The sequence below is a fragment of the Mirounga leonina genome, unplaced genomic scaffold (assembly GCF_011800145.1).
Source record: "Mirounga leonina isolate KUSES-001 unplaced genomic scaffold, KU_Mleo_1.0 Mir_129, whole genome shotgun sequence".
Classification (NCBI taxonomy): Eukaryota; Metazoa; Chordata; class Mammalia; order Carnivora; family Phocidae; genus Mirounga; species Mirounga leonina.
In genome coordinates, this window is record NW_023270323.1 from 41,458,082 (window position 1) to 41,477,418 (window position 19,337).

At 39.9% G+C, this 19,337-nt stretch overlaps 1 protein-coding gene across 2 annotated transcripts in view; it reads right to left on the reverse strand.

The window, feature by feature from the left end:
* Positions 1 to 16,285, reverse strand: part of SLAIN2 (SLAIN motif family member 2) — an 82,973-nt gene extending 66,688 nt beyond the window's left edge. For both annotated transcript variants that reach the window (XM_035005021.1, XM_035005020.1), the window contains exon 1: positions 15,598 to 16,285. In XM_035005021.1, coding sequence (XP_034860912.1) covers positions 15,598 to 15,986 — 389 coding nt within the window. In that variant the 5' untranslated portion in view covers positions 15,987 to 16,285. The remainder of the gene's footprint in view (positions 1 to 15,597) is intronic.
* Between the last annotated feature and the right edge of the window lie 3,052 nt (positions 16,286 to 19,337).

Sequence of the window (19,337 nt, forward strand, 5' to 3'; positions counted from 1 at the left end):
ACGTATCATGTTATATTATGATCCCTACCTATGTGACCACAAGGTAATGAAACTGACTTAAATCTCATAAACAGGATTTTTTAAAAAAGATTTGAGAGAGACAGCGCATACGTGCATGAGTGAGAGGCACAGAGGGAGAATCTCCAGCAGACTCCTCGCTGAGTGCAGAGCCCAACGCAGGGCTCAATCTCACAACCAAAGCTGAAACCAAGAGTTGGATGCTTAGCCAACTGTGCCACCCAGGAGTCCCATAAATAGGATTTTTTAAATTATAAAAGCAATTTGTGTTCATAACAGGAAATTTAGAAATCACAAAAAGTACAAATAAGTTTGAAACAGGGTGCATCTGTTAACCCACCAAAGAGATATCACTATCTTAATTTTAAAACTGATTTTTTTGGGGGCGCCTGGGTGGCTCAGTTGTTAAGCGTCTGCCTTCGGCTCGGGTCATGGTCCCGGGGTCCTGGGATTGAGCCCCACATCGGGCTCCCTGTTCAGCGGGAGGCCTGCTTCTCCCTCTCCCACTCCCTCTGCTTGTGTTCCCTCTCTCGCTGTGTCTCTCTCTGTCAAATAAAGAAATAAAATCTTTTTAACATCAGACACTATGTAGACAGTATTTTCTTCTTTAATTCATCATGCGAGAGTGTAGATTCAACACTGCTAGTATTCAGAATGTGTGGGAAACTCCTCATCTCAACTAGCCTAAGAGTCAAGTCAGGCAAGAATTTGATCTCATTAGTTTCCAGCTTCACCTCATTTCAACCTAACATCACTGACAATCAGATTGATTCAATGTAATTTAATGTAACTGAACTCTTACTACACATAAGATACTGAGAGCCTGTTCAGACACATGAAGATGAATATGATACTGTCCCTCTGCTGAAACTGCTCACAATCTAGATAGACTACAGAGACCAAAGTACAAGGTTGTCTTGTTACATTGACTCTAAAAATGGTGTGTAAACAGTGGTAGGTAACACTGAAAAGGAAATAAACCAAGCAGGATATTTAGAATTTCACAAAGAAAAAAGGTGCTCTGTTGCTGAATGAACATCAGAACATGCCACCGGGCAGGAATGTCCACGAAGTTTGCTGGCAACAGTAAGTAAACACAGGAAAAAGGAGAACTGGAATTGGACTGCTCAAGACTTTAAATACCTTGCTAACCCATTTTTATTTGCTAGCATAATAATGACTTTTAATAGTTTTCAAAACTCATACCTACCCTCACAAGGAAAAGAATCTTCCATTACTGAGAATATTCAGAAAAATGTGCTATAGATTCAGGGAAAAAAAAAAAATCTAAGGGCCCCTGGGTGGCGCAGTCGGTTGGTCATCTAACTCCTGGTTTCAGCTCAGATAGGGATCTCAGGGTGGTGAGGTCGACCCTGGCACTGGGCTCTGAGTTTAGCGAGGAGTCGGTTGAAGTTTCTTTCTCCCTCTCCCTCTAGCCTTCCCCTCACTTGCTCGCTCTAAATGAATAAATCTTAAAAAAAAAAAAAATCTATGATGCTCCCATTGCTAAAGATCTCTCCCACATTTAAGCTTAGCACTTTGTCAGTGGGGAGCCTGCTTCTCCTTCTCCCTCTGCCCCTCCCCCCCCCATTGTGCTCGCTCGTTATCAAATAAATAAAATCTAAAAAAAGTTTTAAAAAAATACAGTCCATACCACCTAGAAACAGCTCTATTAGAAAATTCTAACTTATATTAAATAAAAATTTGCCTGCCTCTAATTTATACCTATTGTTCTAGTAATGATCTCCAGAGTTATACAGAGTAAGTCTAATAATCCTCATTATACTCCTTCAAATATTTAAAAAACATTCTCTTCCGAAAGCTAAATATCCATAGGTTAAATACACATCAAATGTTTTATTCTCACGCTTAGCATGAGTCTCAATTCACTCTATCAGCTATGTGACTTTAACTTCATTACCTGTGAAATGGGGATAACATGACACATGCTACAACACAGATGAACTCTGAAGACACAATACTAAATGAAATAAGCCAGACAGAAAAGGGCAACTACTTTGTGATTTCACTTACATGAGGTACCTAGAGTAGTCAAATTCATAGACACAGAAAGTAGAATGGTAGCTGCCAAGGGCTGGGGGCAAGAGAATAGGGATATTGGGGAGTTACTGTTTATACAGTTTCAATGGGGAAGGATAAAAACTTCTAGAGATGGATGGTGGTGAGGATTGCATAAATCAGTGTATATGCCACTGATCTGTACACTTAAAATGGTTAAAATGGTAATTTTTTGTTTTGCATATGTTACAATAAAAAATGGAGATAATAATGTAAAATTATGCAGATTAAATGATTTGCCATGCATAAAATGCCTTATACAGTACTTTGTATACAGAATATAATTAAACAATAGTGACCGTAATATATTTTACCAACCATGTGGCCCTTGTTGGCCAAATTCCATTTTTTAAGAAAGCAAGAACCTGCATTATTATGTCTCTCAGCTTCCCCAACATTGTGCTGTTTACACATAGGGGTTCTAAGTATTTGTTCTCTTAATAAAAAAATTTTTAAGTCACATCAGAATCACTGGAAAACCACTAAGAAGGGAATAAAATGCTCATCTAGATGTGTAATTTCTTAATTCATTTAAAACACACACACACACACACACACACACGTGGCAAAGAGCCACATTACTTTAAAGTAACATCTCCTTGGTACAGAAGAGTCTAGAAAACAAACTTCAAGATGTTAATCAGCAAATAACTGCCAAGCTATTCAGATAAGTAGTGATAATTATACAAATCAAATGCTTTATTAATCTAGACTTAGCAAATAAAATTACAGTCAAATTCTACCAATGGTCTCCCATGAAAAGCATACATAAAAACAAAGAGGCCATGTAATAAAGTTCATTCTTAGATATGAAGGACCGTGAGGGAAAAAACACAGCAAGTAAAAACCACATACTATCTAAGTTAGGGAAGTTTATCAATAAAATTTATTGATAAGAAGTCAGTCTGAGTTTAATATGTCTTCATAAACTTAAGAGAAAATTGATTTAAAGTAAAATGGATTTAACAAGACATGAATGACTTATTCGATTTCTAATTTCAAATTTTTTGGGGGGGGAGTGGAGGGGCAGAAGGAGAGAAAGAATCTTAAGCAGGCTCCCCACTCAGCGTGGAGCCCCACATGAGGCTTAATCTCACAACCCTGAGAACATGACCTGAGCCGAAATCAAGAGTTGGACGCTTAACTGACTGAGCCACCTAGGGGTCCCTCAAACATTTTTAAGAAGATACAACCATTTGTCCTCACCAGTCTGAATATTAAACAGCTTAAAAACAAGAGGCATGACCACCTGATCTCAAAGTCCATTTCTAATTTCACTTTCTATGATTTTATGTTCTGCAAAAGTTCCTAGGGGCCCTGCAAAGAGCCTGACAACTCATTATCAATTTTTCCTAACATCTCTATTTTCAATCTATTGTCTCCACTACAGATACAGGGGTTTATGTCAACAAATAATGGCTCTCTCAAAGAAAAAAGGGAAAAAATAAAATTACAAACTTCTAGATACTAACAACTAATGTTAACTAACAAATACTAATTAGGTAATGCAGTCACTATATGTGCAATATTAAACTTTCAACTACAAAAGTGCAGCAGAGTAGATGAATAAACAACCTAAAACTCATTTAGAAAGTATTTCACATATACACTCCCCTTTTGCCCACATGTAAATTCCTTTCAATTAGCACAATTCACAGTAAGGATGGAGAAAACAATCTTAAGAGACTTGAAGAGATGGACAAGTCAGTTCCTAACTCTCCTCAACAAGAAATATTTTAAATAGTAAAGATTTTTATGCGTATATGTACTTGTTCATTCTTTTATATGAGGCCCTTAAAAAATTCTAATAAAAGCCATTAGTAAAAACTCCTTTCTCTGAAACCCAAGACTGCTTCTTTCCTCAATAAGGTACAACATTCTAGGTAAATTTAGTGAAGAAAATGTGGATTTATGGAAAATTAGACTGAAATTATTTTGTTTTACAAAAATGTAGGAGCCTAAGAGTAAAAGTACATGGAATCAAAGCACAGAAACACTAAAACCAAAATTAACTAAAAATGTTAAATAACTGTACATGTAAAAACAGGGATGATATTATGAGAGTTGATTACAAGCCAACAGGCCAAGGGAAGATATGAATAATATTACTAACACAAATTTCAATTCTAGTACAAAGAAAAGATGTAATAGTGATATGGAACCACTTCAGGTATTTACACATCTGCTGAAAACTTCACCCTGCACAGAGCAGAAAACCTAAGAAATCTGTGATTTGCCTCAACAATTTCTCAAAAGGCTGGGAAAGAAATGAGAACTGGGTCTGTTCTGACCATCACCAACAAATTAACTGGGGATATGAAAATGATCAAAATGCTTGAAGAGAACATTTCATTTTAGAGTTTATCACAGAATAAAAAAATTCTAAACACAGATAAGCAAATCAATTTTTAGAAAATTTGATCTAAAAACATTCATAGCACATTTGATGATGCTAAAAAATATTTTTAATGGGAGTGAAACTGGTATTGTGCTTATGTTAAAAAAAAAAAGTCCTTATCTTCTATTGTAATATTTAGTAAGTAAATGATATCTGGTTGGAATTTGCTTCAATATAGTCCAGGATGTTGAGGTTTGGGTGGTATAGATAAAACAAGAATGGTATGAGGTGTTAAGTGTTAAAGATGGGTAATAAGTTGAGGTTCATTCTACACTTTTATATGTTTGAAATTTTCCAAAATTAAAAGTTTTTTAAAATTTCAATGCAAAGATAGGCAAATCTGAAACTAAAATAATAAAACAGTGAACAGTGTGCCAAGAACTGTTCTTAACATTTTACATATATTACATTAAATTCTATATTACAATAATCATTTCTATTTTGGAGATAATGAAGAGGTTCAAGCACAGAGATTAAGTGGTTTGCCCAGGGTCCCACAGGTAAGAAGGCTGGGAGCAGGGACTTCAACTCAGGCTATCTAGTTCGAGTCAAAGCTCTCAGCTACTACGTTATCAGACTCCCAAGGGCCCCAAAGGCCAATTTAGCACAAGAATAATGAGTACAAAAAGAGGTCCTCATATACAGAAATAAAAATGTACACAGACATCAAGTTATTATAGACAAATGACCAAAAGACAGAACTGGGGGGACACATAATACCCTTAAGTAAATAATAGTATAAATCTTAAAAATAACAAAAATACAGATAATTAGAATTAGGTAAAGATTGAAATTTTTTAAAAATAAAGAATAAGACTAACTGGGTTCCAATCCAATCTCAGCCATATACTTGAGTGACTATAAGTAAATTATTTAATCTAAGCTTTAATTTCCCCATCTTTAAAATGGAGGTTAATAATAGTCTGATCATATCCAATTATTATGAAGACAAAATATGAGGTGGTTAGCATAGTATCTATCATATGTTAATGCAATAAATGTTAGCTATAATTAAAAATAAAAGAGCAATAAAAATCACACTGAAGGAGGTCTACTTTCACCACTTGTATCCAACATTATATTGGATGTTCTAGCCAGGGCAATTAAGCAAGAAGATAATAAAACAGGCACCCAGATTGGAAAAGAGGTAGTAAAATTATCTTTATTAGCAGATGACATGATCTTATATATAAAAAAGTCCTAAGAAATACACACACACAAAAAAACAACTATGACAGTTAATAAGTGACTTCAGCAAGGCTGCAGAATATAATGAATAAACAAAAATCAACCATATTTCTATATGGTAGCAATGAACAATCAAAAAATGAAATTAAGAAAAAATTGCATTTACAATGACATCAAGAAGAATAAAATAACTAGGAATAAAAATAACAAGATAAATGCAAAACTTATAACCTAAAAATTACAAAACATAGTTGAAAGAAATTAAAGCCCTAAGTGAATGGAAAGACATCCAATGTCCACAATTTCAAAGAATAAATACTGTTAAGCTCTCAATATAGACTGATCTACAAATTTATCTATAGACGCAATACAATCCCTGTCAAAATTCCAGCTGCTTTTGCTGCAATTTACCAGTTGATCCTAAAGTTCATATAGAAATACAAGAGACTGAATACCCAAAACAATCTTGAAAAAGAACAAAACTCCATGGAGGACTCACACTTTCCAACTTCAAAACTTACTAAAAACCTTTAGTTATCATGACTGTTTACTACTGGCATAAGGACAAAGATCAATAAATAGAATTGAGAGCTCAGGAATAAATCCATACATTTATGGACAACCGATTTGAACAAGAGTACCAAGACAATTTCATGGGGACAGGAAAGTCTTCAAAAGGTACAGTGACAGGATATATACGTGCAAAAAGAAAGAAATTGGGACTCCTCCTCACATTATATAAAAACTCAAAATGGGTCAAAGCAAATGTTGGCAAGGACATGGAAAAACTGGAATCCTTTTGTAATGCTTGTCGGAATGCAAAATGGTGCAGCTGCTATGGAACACAGTATGATGGCTCCTCAAAAAATTAAACACAGAATTACCATTTGATCCAGTAATTCTACTTCAAAAGAAGCGAAAGCAAAGACTTGAGGAGATATTTGTACACTCATGTTCACAGTGGCATTATTCACAATAGCCAAGAGGTAGAGAGAAATCAAATGTCTACTGACAGATGAATGGATAAAGAAAATGTGGTATATACATAGAACAGAATATTATTCAGTCCTAAAAAAGGAAACCACATGACATGCTATACCACGAGTGAACCTTAAGGACATTATGCTAAGTGAAATAAACTAGTAACAGAAAGACAAATACTACATGATTCCACTTAGGAGGCATCTAATCTCATAGAAACAAAGTAAAATGGTGGTTGCCAGGAGCTGGGGAAAAGGGAGGCAAGGAATTGCTGTTCTGTGGGTGTAGAGTTTCAGTCATGCAGGATGGAAGGATTCTGGGGATCTGATGCACAATAATGTGAATGTGGTTGACAATAATGAACTATATACTTGGAAACTGTTTGAAGGCTGACTTTTGTGGGGGTTTTGTGCCACAAAAAATAGCATATACATATAAATTCCATATTTAAATATGAAAATCATATGCATCACACAGCTCAGGTTTGGGATAGGAAGATTTAAGTGTTGCTTTTTCTTGCCCATTGAGGATTATAAGATTAAATAAAGCTTTAGAGACAGCCCCCTACCCCGCCCTGCAAAGGAAGGAATTTGAGACATTCTACAACATGAATCTTGAAGACATTGTGCTAAGTGAAATAAAGCAGTCACAAAAGCACACATATTGTATGATTCCACATATATGAGTTATTTAGAGTAGTCAAATCATTGAGACAGAAAGAATGGCTGTCAGGGGCTAGGGAGAGAAGGGGAGTTATTGTTTAATCGGTATGGAATTCCAGTTTGGGAAAATGAAAAAGTTCTGAAGATGGATGGTGGTGATGGTTGCACAACAATATAAAATGTACTTTAATGCCATTGAACTATACATTTAAAAATGGTTTAACGTGGCAAATTTGATATTACGTATATTTTACCACAATTTAAAAAATGGATCAAAGGGGCGCCTGAGTGGCTTAGTTGGTTAAGCATCTGCCTTCGGCTTGGGTCATGATCCTGGAGTCCCGGGATCGAGTCCCGCATCGGGCTCCTTGCTCAGCGAGGAGTCTGCTTCTCCCTCTGACCCTCTCCACCTCATGCTTTCTCTCTCTCTCAAATAAATAAATAAAATCTTTTTTTAAAAAAAAGGTTTAACGTGGCAAATTTGATATTACGTATATTTTACCACAATTTAAAAAATGGATTAAAGGGGTGCCTGAGTGGTTTAGTTGGTTAAGCATCTGCCTTCGGCTTGGGTCATGATCCCAGGGTCCTGGGATTGAGCCCTGCTTCGGGTTCCCCACTCAGCAGAAAGCCTACTTCTCCCTCTCCCTCTGCCTGCCTTTACCTCTGCTTGTGCACGTGCTCTCTCTTTCAAATAAAATAAAAACGGATCAAAGACTTAAATATAAGAGTTAAAATTATAAACCTCTTAGAAGATAGGAATAAATCTTGTGATCCTGGATTAGACACAGGTTTCTTAGACATGACATCAAAAGCACAAGCAACAAAAGAATAAATAAAACTTTATAATATTAAAAACTTTGTGCTTCAAAGGACTCCATCAAGAAAGTGAAAAAAACAAAAAACAAACAAAAAAAACCCAGGGACACCTGGCCGGCACAGTCAGTTAAGTGTCTGCTTTTGGCTCAGGTCATGATCCCAGGGGCCTGGGACTGAGTTCCTTGCTCAGCAGGAATCTTGCTTCTCCCTCTGCCTACCGCTCCCCCTGCTTGTGCTCTCTCTCTCTGACAAATAAAATCTTTTTTTAAAAAAAGAAAAAAAGTGGAAAAAAAAACAGAATGAGAAAATATTCGCAAATCATATATTTCATAAGGGATTAGCATCCAGCATATATACTCTTACAACTTATTATAAAGACAATTAACACAATTAGAAAATGGGTAAATGGTTTGAATAGACATTTCTCCAAAGACAGACAAATGGCCAATAAATAGCTGAAAAGATGCTCAACACCATTAGTCATTAGGGAAATGCAAATCAGAACCACAATGAGATACAAGTAGAATGGCTATATAACAAAAAAGACAAGAAGTGTTGGAGAGAATGTGGCAAAACTGGAACCCTTGTGTATTGCTGATGGGAATGGAAAACAGTCTGGCAGTTCTCAAAAAGTTAAACATGGAGTTACCATTTGACCTAGTAACTCCACTCCTAGGTATATACTCAAAAAATGAAAACATGTCCATATAAAAACTTGTAAATAAATGGTCATAGCAGCATTTTTCGTAAAAACTAAAAGGTGGAAAGAACCCAAATTCTCATCAACTGATGAATGGATAAATGTGGCAATATTATTCAGACATAAAAAGGAATGAAAAGGGGCGCCCGGGTGGCTCAGTTAAGCGGCTGCCTTTGGCTCAGGTCATGATCTTTGGGTCCTGGGATTGAGTCCTGCATCAGGCATCCCTGCTCAGCAGGGGGTCTGCTTTTCCCTCTCCCTCTGCCTCTGACCCTCCCCCACCTCGTGTGCTATCTCAAATAACCTTAAAAAAAAAAAATGAAAAAAAGGAAATGTTCTGATACATGCTACAACATGAACCTTAAAAACATTATGCTAAATGAAAGAAGCCAGACACAAAATGCCACATATTACATAATTTCATTTATATGAAATGACCGGAATAAGCAGTTCCATACTCACAGAAAGTATATAAATGGACGTGGGGTGAGGGGGAAATGGGAAGTGACTGATAATGGGTTTGGTGGTTTTTTGGGGGTTTGTTTTTTAAGCAGGGGGGCAGGAAGGGTACTAATGAACATGTTCTAGAATCAGATAGTGGTTTGATAGAATCAGACAGCTGCACAAGTTTGTGAATATACTAAAAAAAGCCACTAAATTACACTTCTTAAGGGCAAGTTTTATTGCATGTGAATTACAATCAACAAATATTTATGGATTAAAAAAAGTATACTAAGGACATTAGTATCAAAAGAGGGATAGCCCATAATATGGGAGCAAAATATGCAATAAGGCTAAATGACAAAGAGTGGGCAGAAATATTCTTTACCTTCTGCATTTCTGTCAATACTTTGTTCAAATGGACAGCCCAAATAAACATTTGTCAAAGGAAACTGAATTTCAAATAAAGCAAGGTGATAGACAGTAAGTCAGAATGTAAGCCAGAATATAGCTTGAAACAGATTTAGGCCTACCCCTCCAAATAATGTAAAATAATTGAAATTTTGTCACTGAATTATTGATTCAAAATATGTCAATCTAAAGTACCACGTCAGGTTGAATACACACTTTTCCAAAGAAGACATCCAGAAGGCTAACAGATATGTGAAAAGAAGTTCAACATCACTCATCATCAGGGAAATACAAATCAAAAACATAATGAGATACCACCTCATACCTGTCAGAATGGCTAGAATTAACAACACACAAAACAACAGATGTTGGTGAGGATGTGGAGAAAGGGGAACCCTCTTACACTGTTGGTGGGAATGCAAACTGGTGCAGCCACTCTAGAGAACAGTATGGAGGTTCCTCAAGAAGTTAAAAATAGAACTACCTTACAACCAGCAACTGTGTTACTAGGTATTTACCCAAAGGATACAAAAATACAGATTTGGGGTAAATGCACCCTGATGTTTATAGCAGCAATGTCCATTATAGCCAATATTGTATATGTACATATACACACAATGGAATATTACTCAGCCATCAAAAAGAATGAAATCTTGCCATTTGCAACGATGTGGATGGAGCTAGAGTGTATTATGCTAAATGAAGTAAGTCAGAGAAAGACAAATACTATATGATTTCACTCACATGGAATTTAAGAAACAAGACAGATGGACATATGGGAGGGGGGGAAAAGAGAGGGAAACAAACCATAGGAGACTCTTAACAATTGAAAACAGAGTTGATGGAGGGAGGGAGATGGGGGATGGACTAGATGGGTATTAAGGAGGCCACTTGTTATGATAAGCAGTGGATGTTTTATGTGAGTGATGAACCACTTAATTCTACTCCTGAAACCAATATTGCACTGTATATTATCTAACTAGAATTTAAATAAAAATATAAAAAATATTAATAAAATAAAATAACATGTCAGGGTCAAAAGTGTAGGTAAGAGGAAATATGATACTTTTTAAAGAGAAAAATAAGCAGGTCTAGAATTTCTACACCAAACTTATTCCTTGCAAAATTCAAAACTGAATTAAACAAAATGTGAAGTTAAAAAAGGAAAAAGCCAGAGGATTCACCATGAACAAGTCAAAACAAATAAAATGCAATTTCTACCTTGATAGGTTTACTTCATTGCAGTTAAGACACTGTAGGCACAGTATAACTTAATTATAGCAAGCAATTGGCAAAATCTTTCATAATATCCATACAAAATGGCATATGGGGACGCCTGGGTGGCTCAGTCTGCCTTGGGCTCGGGTCATGATCTCAGGGTCCTGGGATCGAGTCCCGCATTGGGCTCCCTGCTCAGCGGGGAGCCTGCTTCTCCCTCTGCCTGCCGCTCCCCCTGCTTGTGTGCACATGTGCACTCAAGCTCTCCCTCTGACAAATCTTTTTAAAAAATGGCATATGGGCTTGATAATAACAAATGGAACTAAGTTACTGAACAACCACAATGTGTGCTGATTAATAGATTGATGTTAATCTGGAGGGATTCTAGTTGAGCTGCACATTTCAGAGCCCTTTATTCTGTCATTTTAACATTTTTAACAACTTGAATGAAGACCCAGTAGGTATGCCTATCAAATGTGAAAATGACAAAAAATAATATTAAATGCCTAAATCAAGACTAAGAAATGAAATCAAGACTAATTTAAATATAAGCCATATATATATATGGTATATATATGAACATAAATACAAAAGCCTAAAGAATTCATTGCACAAAAACAGGGTTAGGGAGACTTATTTTAACAATTAATGTATAAAAGATACTAAGTGTAATTGACACTACTGGATCATATTAAACATAAGCAACAGAAACCAAAACTGTTAATGAAATATTTGGTTTCAAAATAACAGCATTTACCTCAAGCAAGGTGTATCCACCACACACTGTCTGGTCAAGTATCATCTAAAATGCTAAGTACAGGGGCACCTGGCTGGCTCAGTCAGTACAGCATACAACTCTTGATCTGGGGTTTGTAAGTTCAAGCCCCATGACAGGTGTAGAGATTTAAAAAAAAAATCTTAAAAAAAAGAATAAAATGCTGAGTACAGTTCTGAGTACCATGTTTAATGACAATGCGCAACTAGAATTCATTGAGAAAAGTGATCATGGTCGAAGGATCAGAAAGTTATATTAACTAGGAATGATGAAATAAACTGGGACTGTTTTACTCTGCAGAAGAGATGAGAATGCTCAGTGTGTGTGGTGGGTAGAAGAGGTCAACAGGATCATGACAGTAGTCTTCAAATATTTTAAGGGGCCATTCATATGGAAAAGGGATTATACCTGGAAAAAGCAAAATACAGGGGGAACAGCATAGGCTTTGATGTCATAAAGTCCTGGATTCAAACCCTGACTCCATCATTTACTGTGTGTTATTTGATGCTTAGAAAGATTGTTTCCTGGACGCCTGTGTGGCTCAGTTGTTAAACATCTGCCTTCGGCTCGGGTCATGATTCCAGGGTCCTGGGACAGAGATCCGCATTGGGCTCCCTGCTCAGCGGAAAGCCTGCTTCTCCCTCTCCCATTTCCCCTGCTTGTGTTCCCTCCCTCGCTGTCTATCAAATAACTAAATAAAATCTTTAAAAAAAAAAAAAAAAGGTTGTTTGCTTACCTAAAAATGATACTTAATTCACAAGTGGATGAAAATTAAATGCAAAAATGTTTATAAGCTACCCAGCATAGCCTAATACACTGTGACGTATATAAGCTACCCAGCATAGCCTAATACACTGTGACGTACAATGATGTTAACTGCTTTCTCTGACTCTTCTGAGTTGTTCTGTAACAGTGCTTTCCAAACTGAGATAAAATCCATTAATGGGTCACAAAATCAGCTTAATGGGTTGTAACTAGCATTTTTTCCCTAACACAGAAAATATTAGAGCTTACCACAGGTACTAAAAGTAACTATAGCTTTGTGATACATTTGTTTCAATTATTCATATACTTGTGTAATAGGCTATGATGTAAAATGTATTTCTTCATCATGAAGGTGGGTCCAAAAAAAGCCATCAAAAAGGCTGTGAAAGCCACTGGTCTGAAGCACTGTTTTCTAAGTGTGTTCTATAGGTACTAGATCCTTGGGAGCTCAAAAAAAGTTTACCACTTAGAAATTTACTATATTCGGGGCACCTGGGTGGCTCAGTCGTTGAGCATCTGCCTTCGGCTCAGGTCATGATCCCAGGGTCCTGGGATCGAGCCCTGCATCGGGCTCCCTGCTCGGCGGGAGGCCTGCTTCTCTCTCTCCCACTCCCCCTGCTTGTGTTCCCTCTCTCACTGTGTCTCTCTGTCAAATAAATAAATAAAATCTTAAAAAAAAAAAAAAAGAAATTTACTATATTCAATATACAATTAGCATATTAAACAGGTCCAGGATTAAAGAAACCTGTTTACTTTTGTTAAACTATTTTTCCCACATGTATTTAACCTCAGACTCACCATTATTTTTTCACACAGTATCTATTAACATCTTCAGAACTAGCATTTTATAGTGTACACTTGGGGAAAAACATTACATGAAAAAGAAGGTACAATGGGTGTCAAGTTACAGAAAGTAAATTTTTGGTATGCTAAGAAAAAATTCTTAATTCTTTGAAATCATCCCCCCCACACTAACACCCACCCCTTCCCACTTGTACTCCAAAAGCATACTCTAAAGCACTTTAAATGATTTATAAAACTTTCAATTCACACAAATCTTTTCAGAAAAAGGAAAGGATCAAGATACGTAGCCAGGATCAAAGCAATAAGCAGGAACCATCTGGTCAAAAGAAAACTCCGGCACAGTATTTAAGACTTGCTTTACCTGAACAAACTCTGCTCAGAAACCAAAGCAGCAAAATACGTATTCAGCTTCCCCAAGTGGAGTCAGTGTTCTAATAATACATAATCTAAAACGGGCTCGTGAGTGCAGCTAATCCTCATTATTAAGAGCATCATTATCATCATCACTTGGAAGAGGCATGTGATGATATTTAAATGATTCTGGATTCTTTTAAAGTGTACACACACCCAGGATTCCTTTGGGAGGATGTGATCTCACACTAATATGAAAAACTGTCACTACCATAGACAGTTCTAATAACATTTCGTATTACTTGGAAATAAAGTAACAGCTTGATATCATATATTCGAGTATCTCTGTAATTCAAACCTTCCTAATTGGGAGTTACAAATAATCTGACTCTGCTCTAGCAATTGTCAGAGCATAAAAGGCCCTTCCCACTCTTTCCCCACCCTCAGGCTCCTAAGCCACCTCTCCTCAAAGTTCGCCTCAGCTACTTTGAACCATTATTTTCTTCCCAATTTTTGAGCATTCTCAGTACTTTTGTTCCTCTCACTCTTTTTTTTGCAATTCACTGTATATCTCCTAGCTCATTTAACTGCATAAAACTTGGCTCCCAAGACTGTAACTGCCTTAATGAACAGGGATCAACATGTTAATGAATCTTTAGACTTTCCCACAAGATCCTATAAGAGCTTACTAAATATTTCACAATTTAAATAACTAGGCTTAAGAGTAACTGCAGTTAGTTTTGGAGAGTTTACTATGTGTCAGACCCAGTGCTAAAACCATACATGAATTATCTCATGTAATCTTCACAACTCCATAGAGATAAGAACTATTGTTTTCTCCATCAAATAGAGGAAAAACGTGAAGCTCAGAGTAACTTGTCCAAGGTCACACAGCTCGTGTGGCAGAGCCAGGGCCTGAATCCAGGCAAAGCTCTTAACTATCTCAGTAACTGTAAAGTTGCACCTCTGCAATATTAGAGTCCATGAAGAATTTCCACTTCACTGGCTTAAAAGTTTCCATTTCAACAAAGAGTTGACACATTTTAGCTACAAATCGAAACTTTAAAAAGGGATAAATTAAGACAGTTTCTCATAGACATCTTTATGGGGTTGCAATAAAATGAGGGAGAATGCCTCCCATGACCTTTCTATTTATGTAAGTGATATTATGGTATAGGTCACAATTCTATCAAGAAGTAGCTTATGACAATACAGCTTTGGTTTATATTTTTAAAATAGGGCTTCTTTTCTCTGCCCCTAGGATGACATGGAAATTAAGGACGGATGTGATAACTGTCACTTCACAGCACCGAAAAATGACAGCCCCAATTCTTGTTTAAAAAATAAGAGCCAGGCTCTTGTTCCACCCTTGACTTTTCACACAAAGCAGTACCATCCTCTGCCCTCTTCACACAAAGCAAGCTTTACCCCACTACCCAAAAGGGGAGTGCTGATTCACACGGTCTCCCCATCGCGGCCAGAAAGGTACCCATCTCCCACCGGTCCAAACCACTGACGACCGCACTAGACCACTCTGGTCTGCTCCCCGCACCCGGTGATACCTCATCATGCAGACCCCTCCCCGACATCCAAAATACTCAGACCACACTCCGAAAGCCAGCATTTCACACAAAGCAAGATCCTTTCTTTACAAAGCAGTTTCCCACCGCCGACTCCTCCCCCCGCGAGGAGCCCTTCCTTCCCAGGCTGTGCCAAACCACAGACCCCAACAGGGTCTAAAACCCAGAGGGTCCACCACAACCCAGGGGAAAATAAAACTAGCTACAACGCCGTTCGTTCCTAGCACGCCTTGAATCCCCAACTCCAGTTGACCCTTCCGCAGCCAAAGCAAAAAAACCACCAGTCCCCGTCAAGAGAGCGGATCTGGCTACACAAAGCGAGGTGTCTTACCAGGGGTACCCTCGGAAGACGCTCTCCGCCCCCGGGCCCGTCCCCGCCCAGCCCCGGCCCGACGGCCTGCGCTCACCAGCTCTCCTCCTCCTCCTCCCAGCCCGACAGGCGCTCCAGCTCCTCGGGCCGCAGCGGCTCCACCTCGTCCAGAAAGCCGCCCTCGCCCGCTGCCAGCAAGGAGGTGGCGTCCCGCAGCTCCTCGCTGCTCGTCCGCCTCGGGCCCGACCCGACCCCGCCGCCGGACTTGGCACTGAGGCCCAAGGGGAAGCCCCGAGGGGACGCCGCGCCGGAGGAGGGAGTGGACGAGCCAGCCCGAACCGGACTGCCGGGCCCGAGGGAGCCGACGCCCTGCACGGCCCCCGAGCGGCTCCTCAGCTGTTCGTTCTGCTTCTCCAGCTTCTTCACCAGCTCCTGCAGCTTCCGCACCTCCTGGTCCGCGTTCACGTTGGAGTTAACGTCCTCCATCCCGGCCCCGCCGCCTGTGCCGCCTGCCACCCGCTCGGACTCACAGCGACAGGGAGAGGGCCAGGGCAAAGAGGCGTCGCCGCCGCCGCTCACTCTAGCCGAGGCGCCGGCATACAGCAGGGCCAGGCCCCACCGCCAGGGTCCCCCCAGCTCGGGTTCCGAAGCGCCGCTGGCCCCAGCCGAGCCGCCTCATCTGCGCCGGCTCCAGGATTGGGGGAGGCGGCGCCAATATCCGGCCTCGGCCGCCATCTTCCCTCCGTCCCTCCGCCCCCCGCAGCCCGGCCCCGTCGGTGACCTCAGAGCGTCGGGGGTGGACGCGGCCGGCGGCGGGCGCTGAGAGGAGCGGGCGCAGAGCTCGCGGAGGGGCGGGGCCGTGGGCGAGGCCGGTGGGCGGGTCCTCGGCCGGAAGGGGCGGGTCCGGAGCGCGGTGGAGGTGGGAAGCTGCCCCGCTGGCTGGCAAGCGCGATTCTGGCCGCAGGCGGGGCCCCCGCGGGGAGATAGGCTCGCAGAGGCGGGAGAGGAGTAAAGACTTGGCTGTGGGTAGGGCTAAGATCGCAAACTCAGATTCTCCGCCTATTGGTCTTGGATGGGGGGGCGTGTGATGTGTTCTCCACCCCCAAACACTGGCGTGTGGGACCAGCGCCTGATCCTATCTCCTGGCTGGTTCTCTGGTGGGCGCTTAGCCGGACCCCTTGGAAAGAGTTTATTTTGTCTGTTCAGCAAATATTCATTCGATGCCTACTTGAAATAGGAGATTGTGAGCGCTGGCAGGAGCCTCAGGGACTGTCGGTGACCTGTTTCTTCCTCTGAAAATGAGAAAACAGAACCTCAAATGGTTGAGAGGTCTACGGTCAAAATAATAACCACAAGTTGTTGAGTGTTTACTATGGGCCAGACACTATGCTAAGCATTTTTTTTTTTTTTTTTTTTAAGTAGGCTCCACACCCAGCGAGGAGCCCAAAGCCCGCTGGAACTCACCGGAGATCAAGACCCGAGCCCAGATAAGAGTTGGCCGCTCAACGGACTGAGCCACCCAGGCGCCCCTGTACTAAGCATTTTAAAGGCATCTCATCGATTAAAACAGTTTTTCTCACTTAAAGTTTACTGCACACTGGCTTGGAAGCGGGGGATAGAAAACCGCTCCTCTTACCTTTATTAATTGATGCGTAATCTGCTCTTTGGATCGTTTTCTTGGGAAAAACTTTTTCATGGTGTGGCTTGCCTTTTTAAAAAGTGTATTAAGAGAACTTAATAAATAAACATTAAAAACTAAAATAAACCTAATAAGCAAAAATAAACATACTGGGGCACCTGGGTGGCTCAGTCGGTTAAGCGGCTGCCTTCGGCTCAGGTCATGATCCCAGGGTCCTGGGATCTAGTCCCACGTCGGGCTCCCTGCTCTGCTGGAAGCCTGCTTCTCCCTCTCCCACTCCCCCTGCTTGTGTTCCCTCTCTCGCTGTGTCTCTCTCTGTCAAGTAAATAAATAAAATCTTTAAAAAAAAAAAAAAGGGGGGCGCCTGGGTGGCTCAGTTGGTTAAGCGACTGCCTTCGGCTCAGGTCATGATCCTGGAGTCCCGGGATCGAGCCCCGCATCGGGCTCCCTGCTCGGCGGGGAGCCTGCCTCTCCCTCTCCCTCTGCCTCTGCCTGCCTCTCTGCCTACCTGTTCTCTCTATCTCTCTGTCAAATAAATAAATAAAATCTTTAAAAAAATAAAAAATAAACATACTGATGAATGCTGAGGGATGTATGAATGTAAAAAATCTGCCTTCAGTGGCACCTGTTTATAATGTGTACTAACAGCAAAACAAACCAAAAACCACTTAAATGGGTTTATTTTTAATCACATTCATTATTTTCAGATGTCAGCTGTGAACTATTTGGTTTATGTTTGCAGGTTTCCTCTAATTGCCTCCTCCACCCTTAGCTTATAATGATCCAGTCCTATTACACCTGGGTGTGGACCAATATGCCATGGCTTACTTCTACCTTTTAGCCTCTCTGTGCTGTATTTTCCTTGCCTAGAATATTCTACCTGCCAAATCTGATTCCTTTTTTTAAAACCCATGCTCGCATATCTAGGAAAACTTTTCCTGACAATTCCACAGGATTCAGCTGTTCTGTTTACTCTAGCATTACCTGATCAATAGTTTTCAACAGGTGTTTGTATTTTAAATTTTTTGCTTTTTTGTTTTTGTCTGTTTACTTGATGAAAAGGGACCATTTATTTTGGGTTTTTTTCATGTCTAGTGTCTGACACAGCGGACATACAATATCTGGTTTGTTGAAAGTTGAGAAGAATTTAAATTCTGACAGGTCAAGGTCTAGATGTTTACTGATAGCAAAAAAAGCATTGAGTATTTTCGGGGCACCTGGGTGGCTCAGTCGTTAAGCGTCTGCCTTCGGCTCAGGTCATGATCCCAGGGTCCTGGGATCGAGCCCCGCATCTGGCTCCCTGCTCCGAGGGAAGCCTGCTTCTCCCTCTCCCACTCCCCCTGCTTATGTTCCCTCTCTCTCTGTGTCTCTCTCTGTCAAATAAGTAAATAAAATCTTTAAAAAAAAAGCATTGAGTATTTTCAAAGTTTGCTACTTATAAATAAGCATTTTCATAGATATATGTATCTAATCAAAAGATGTCTTTGTTTGCTAACACAGTAATTGTGAAGTAATATGTATTATCTATATAATGCACATCTGAATATCATGTCTGTCTGACACATCTGAACTAGTTGCCGGAGGGTTCAGTATCATGACTCCTTCACATATAGCACTTTTCACTTGCATTTAACAGTTTGTAAAATAGATGCCAACTAGCTAGGCTCTTTAATGAGAACACTTCAAATATATTCCTTGAAAAGAATAGTTCATATGACATTATGAAGTTAAACACTAATATTTCATGGAAGCAAGAAGAGGTTGGTGTGACAAGGAGCAATGAATGGAGAATCAGAAGGCCCGGTGGCAGACTCTAGCTGTAACGCAAATGTGGTGCTTGACCTTAATCTCTGATCCTTAAGCAAGTCATACTGGCTGTATATTTAAAATACATCTGAATACTTCCTGGCACCTCCATTTGTAGGACTGTCATTCCAATTCCCATCTTTTCTTGTTTAACTTACTGCGGTACTCTCTTAATGGGCTGTTCCACTTTGCTGCTTACAATCTGTGATGCACACAGCAACCAAATGATCCTTTGCTTAGTTGCATCAGGTCACTCCCCTGCTAGGAACCTCGACTTGCTTCTCAACGTATTTAAACTACCATGTCCTTTTCTTGGTTGTAAGACTGGATATTTGGCAGCTTGTACAAGTATCTTATTGACTTCCAATCACTCTTCCCCGCCATCACCCCAC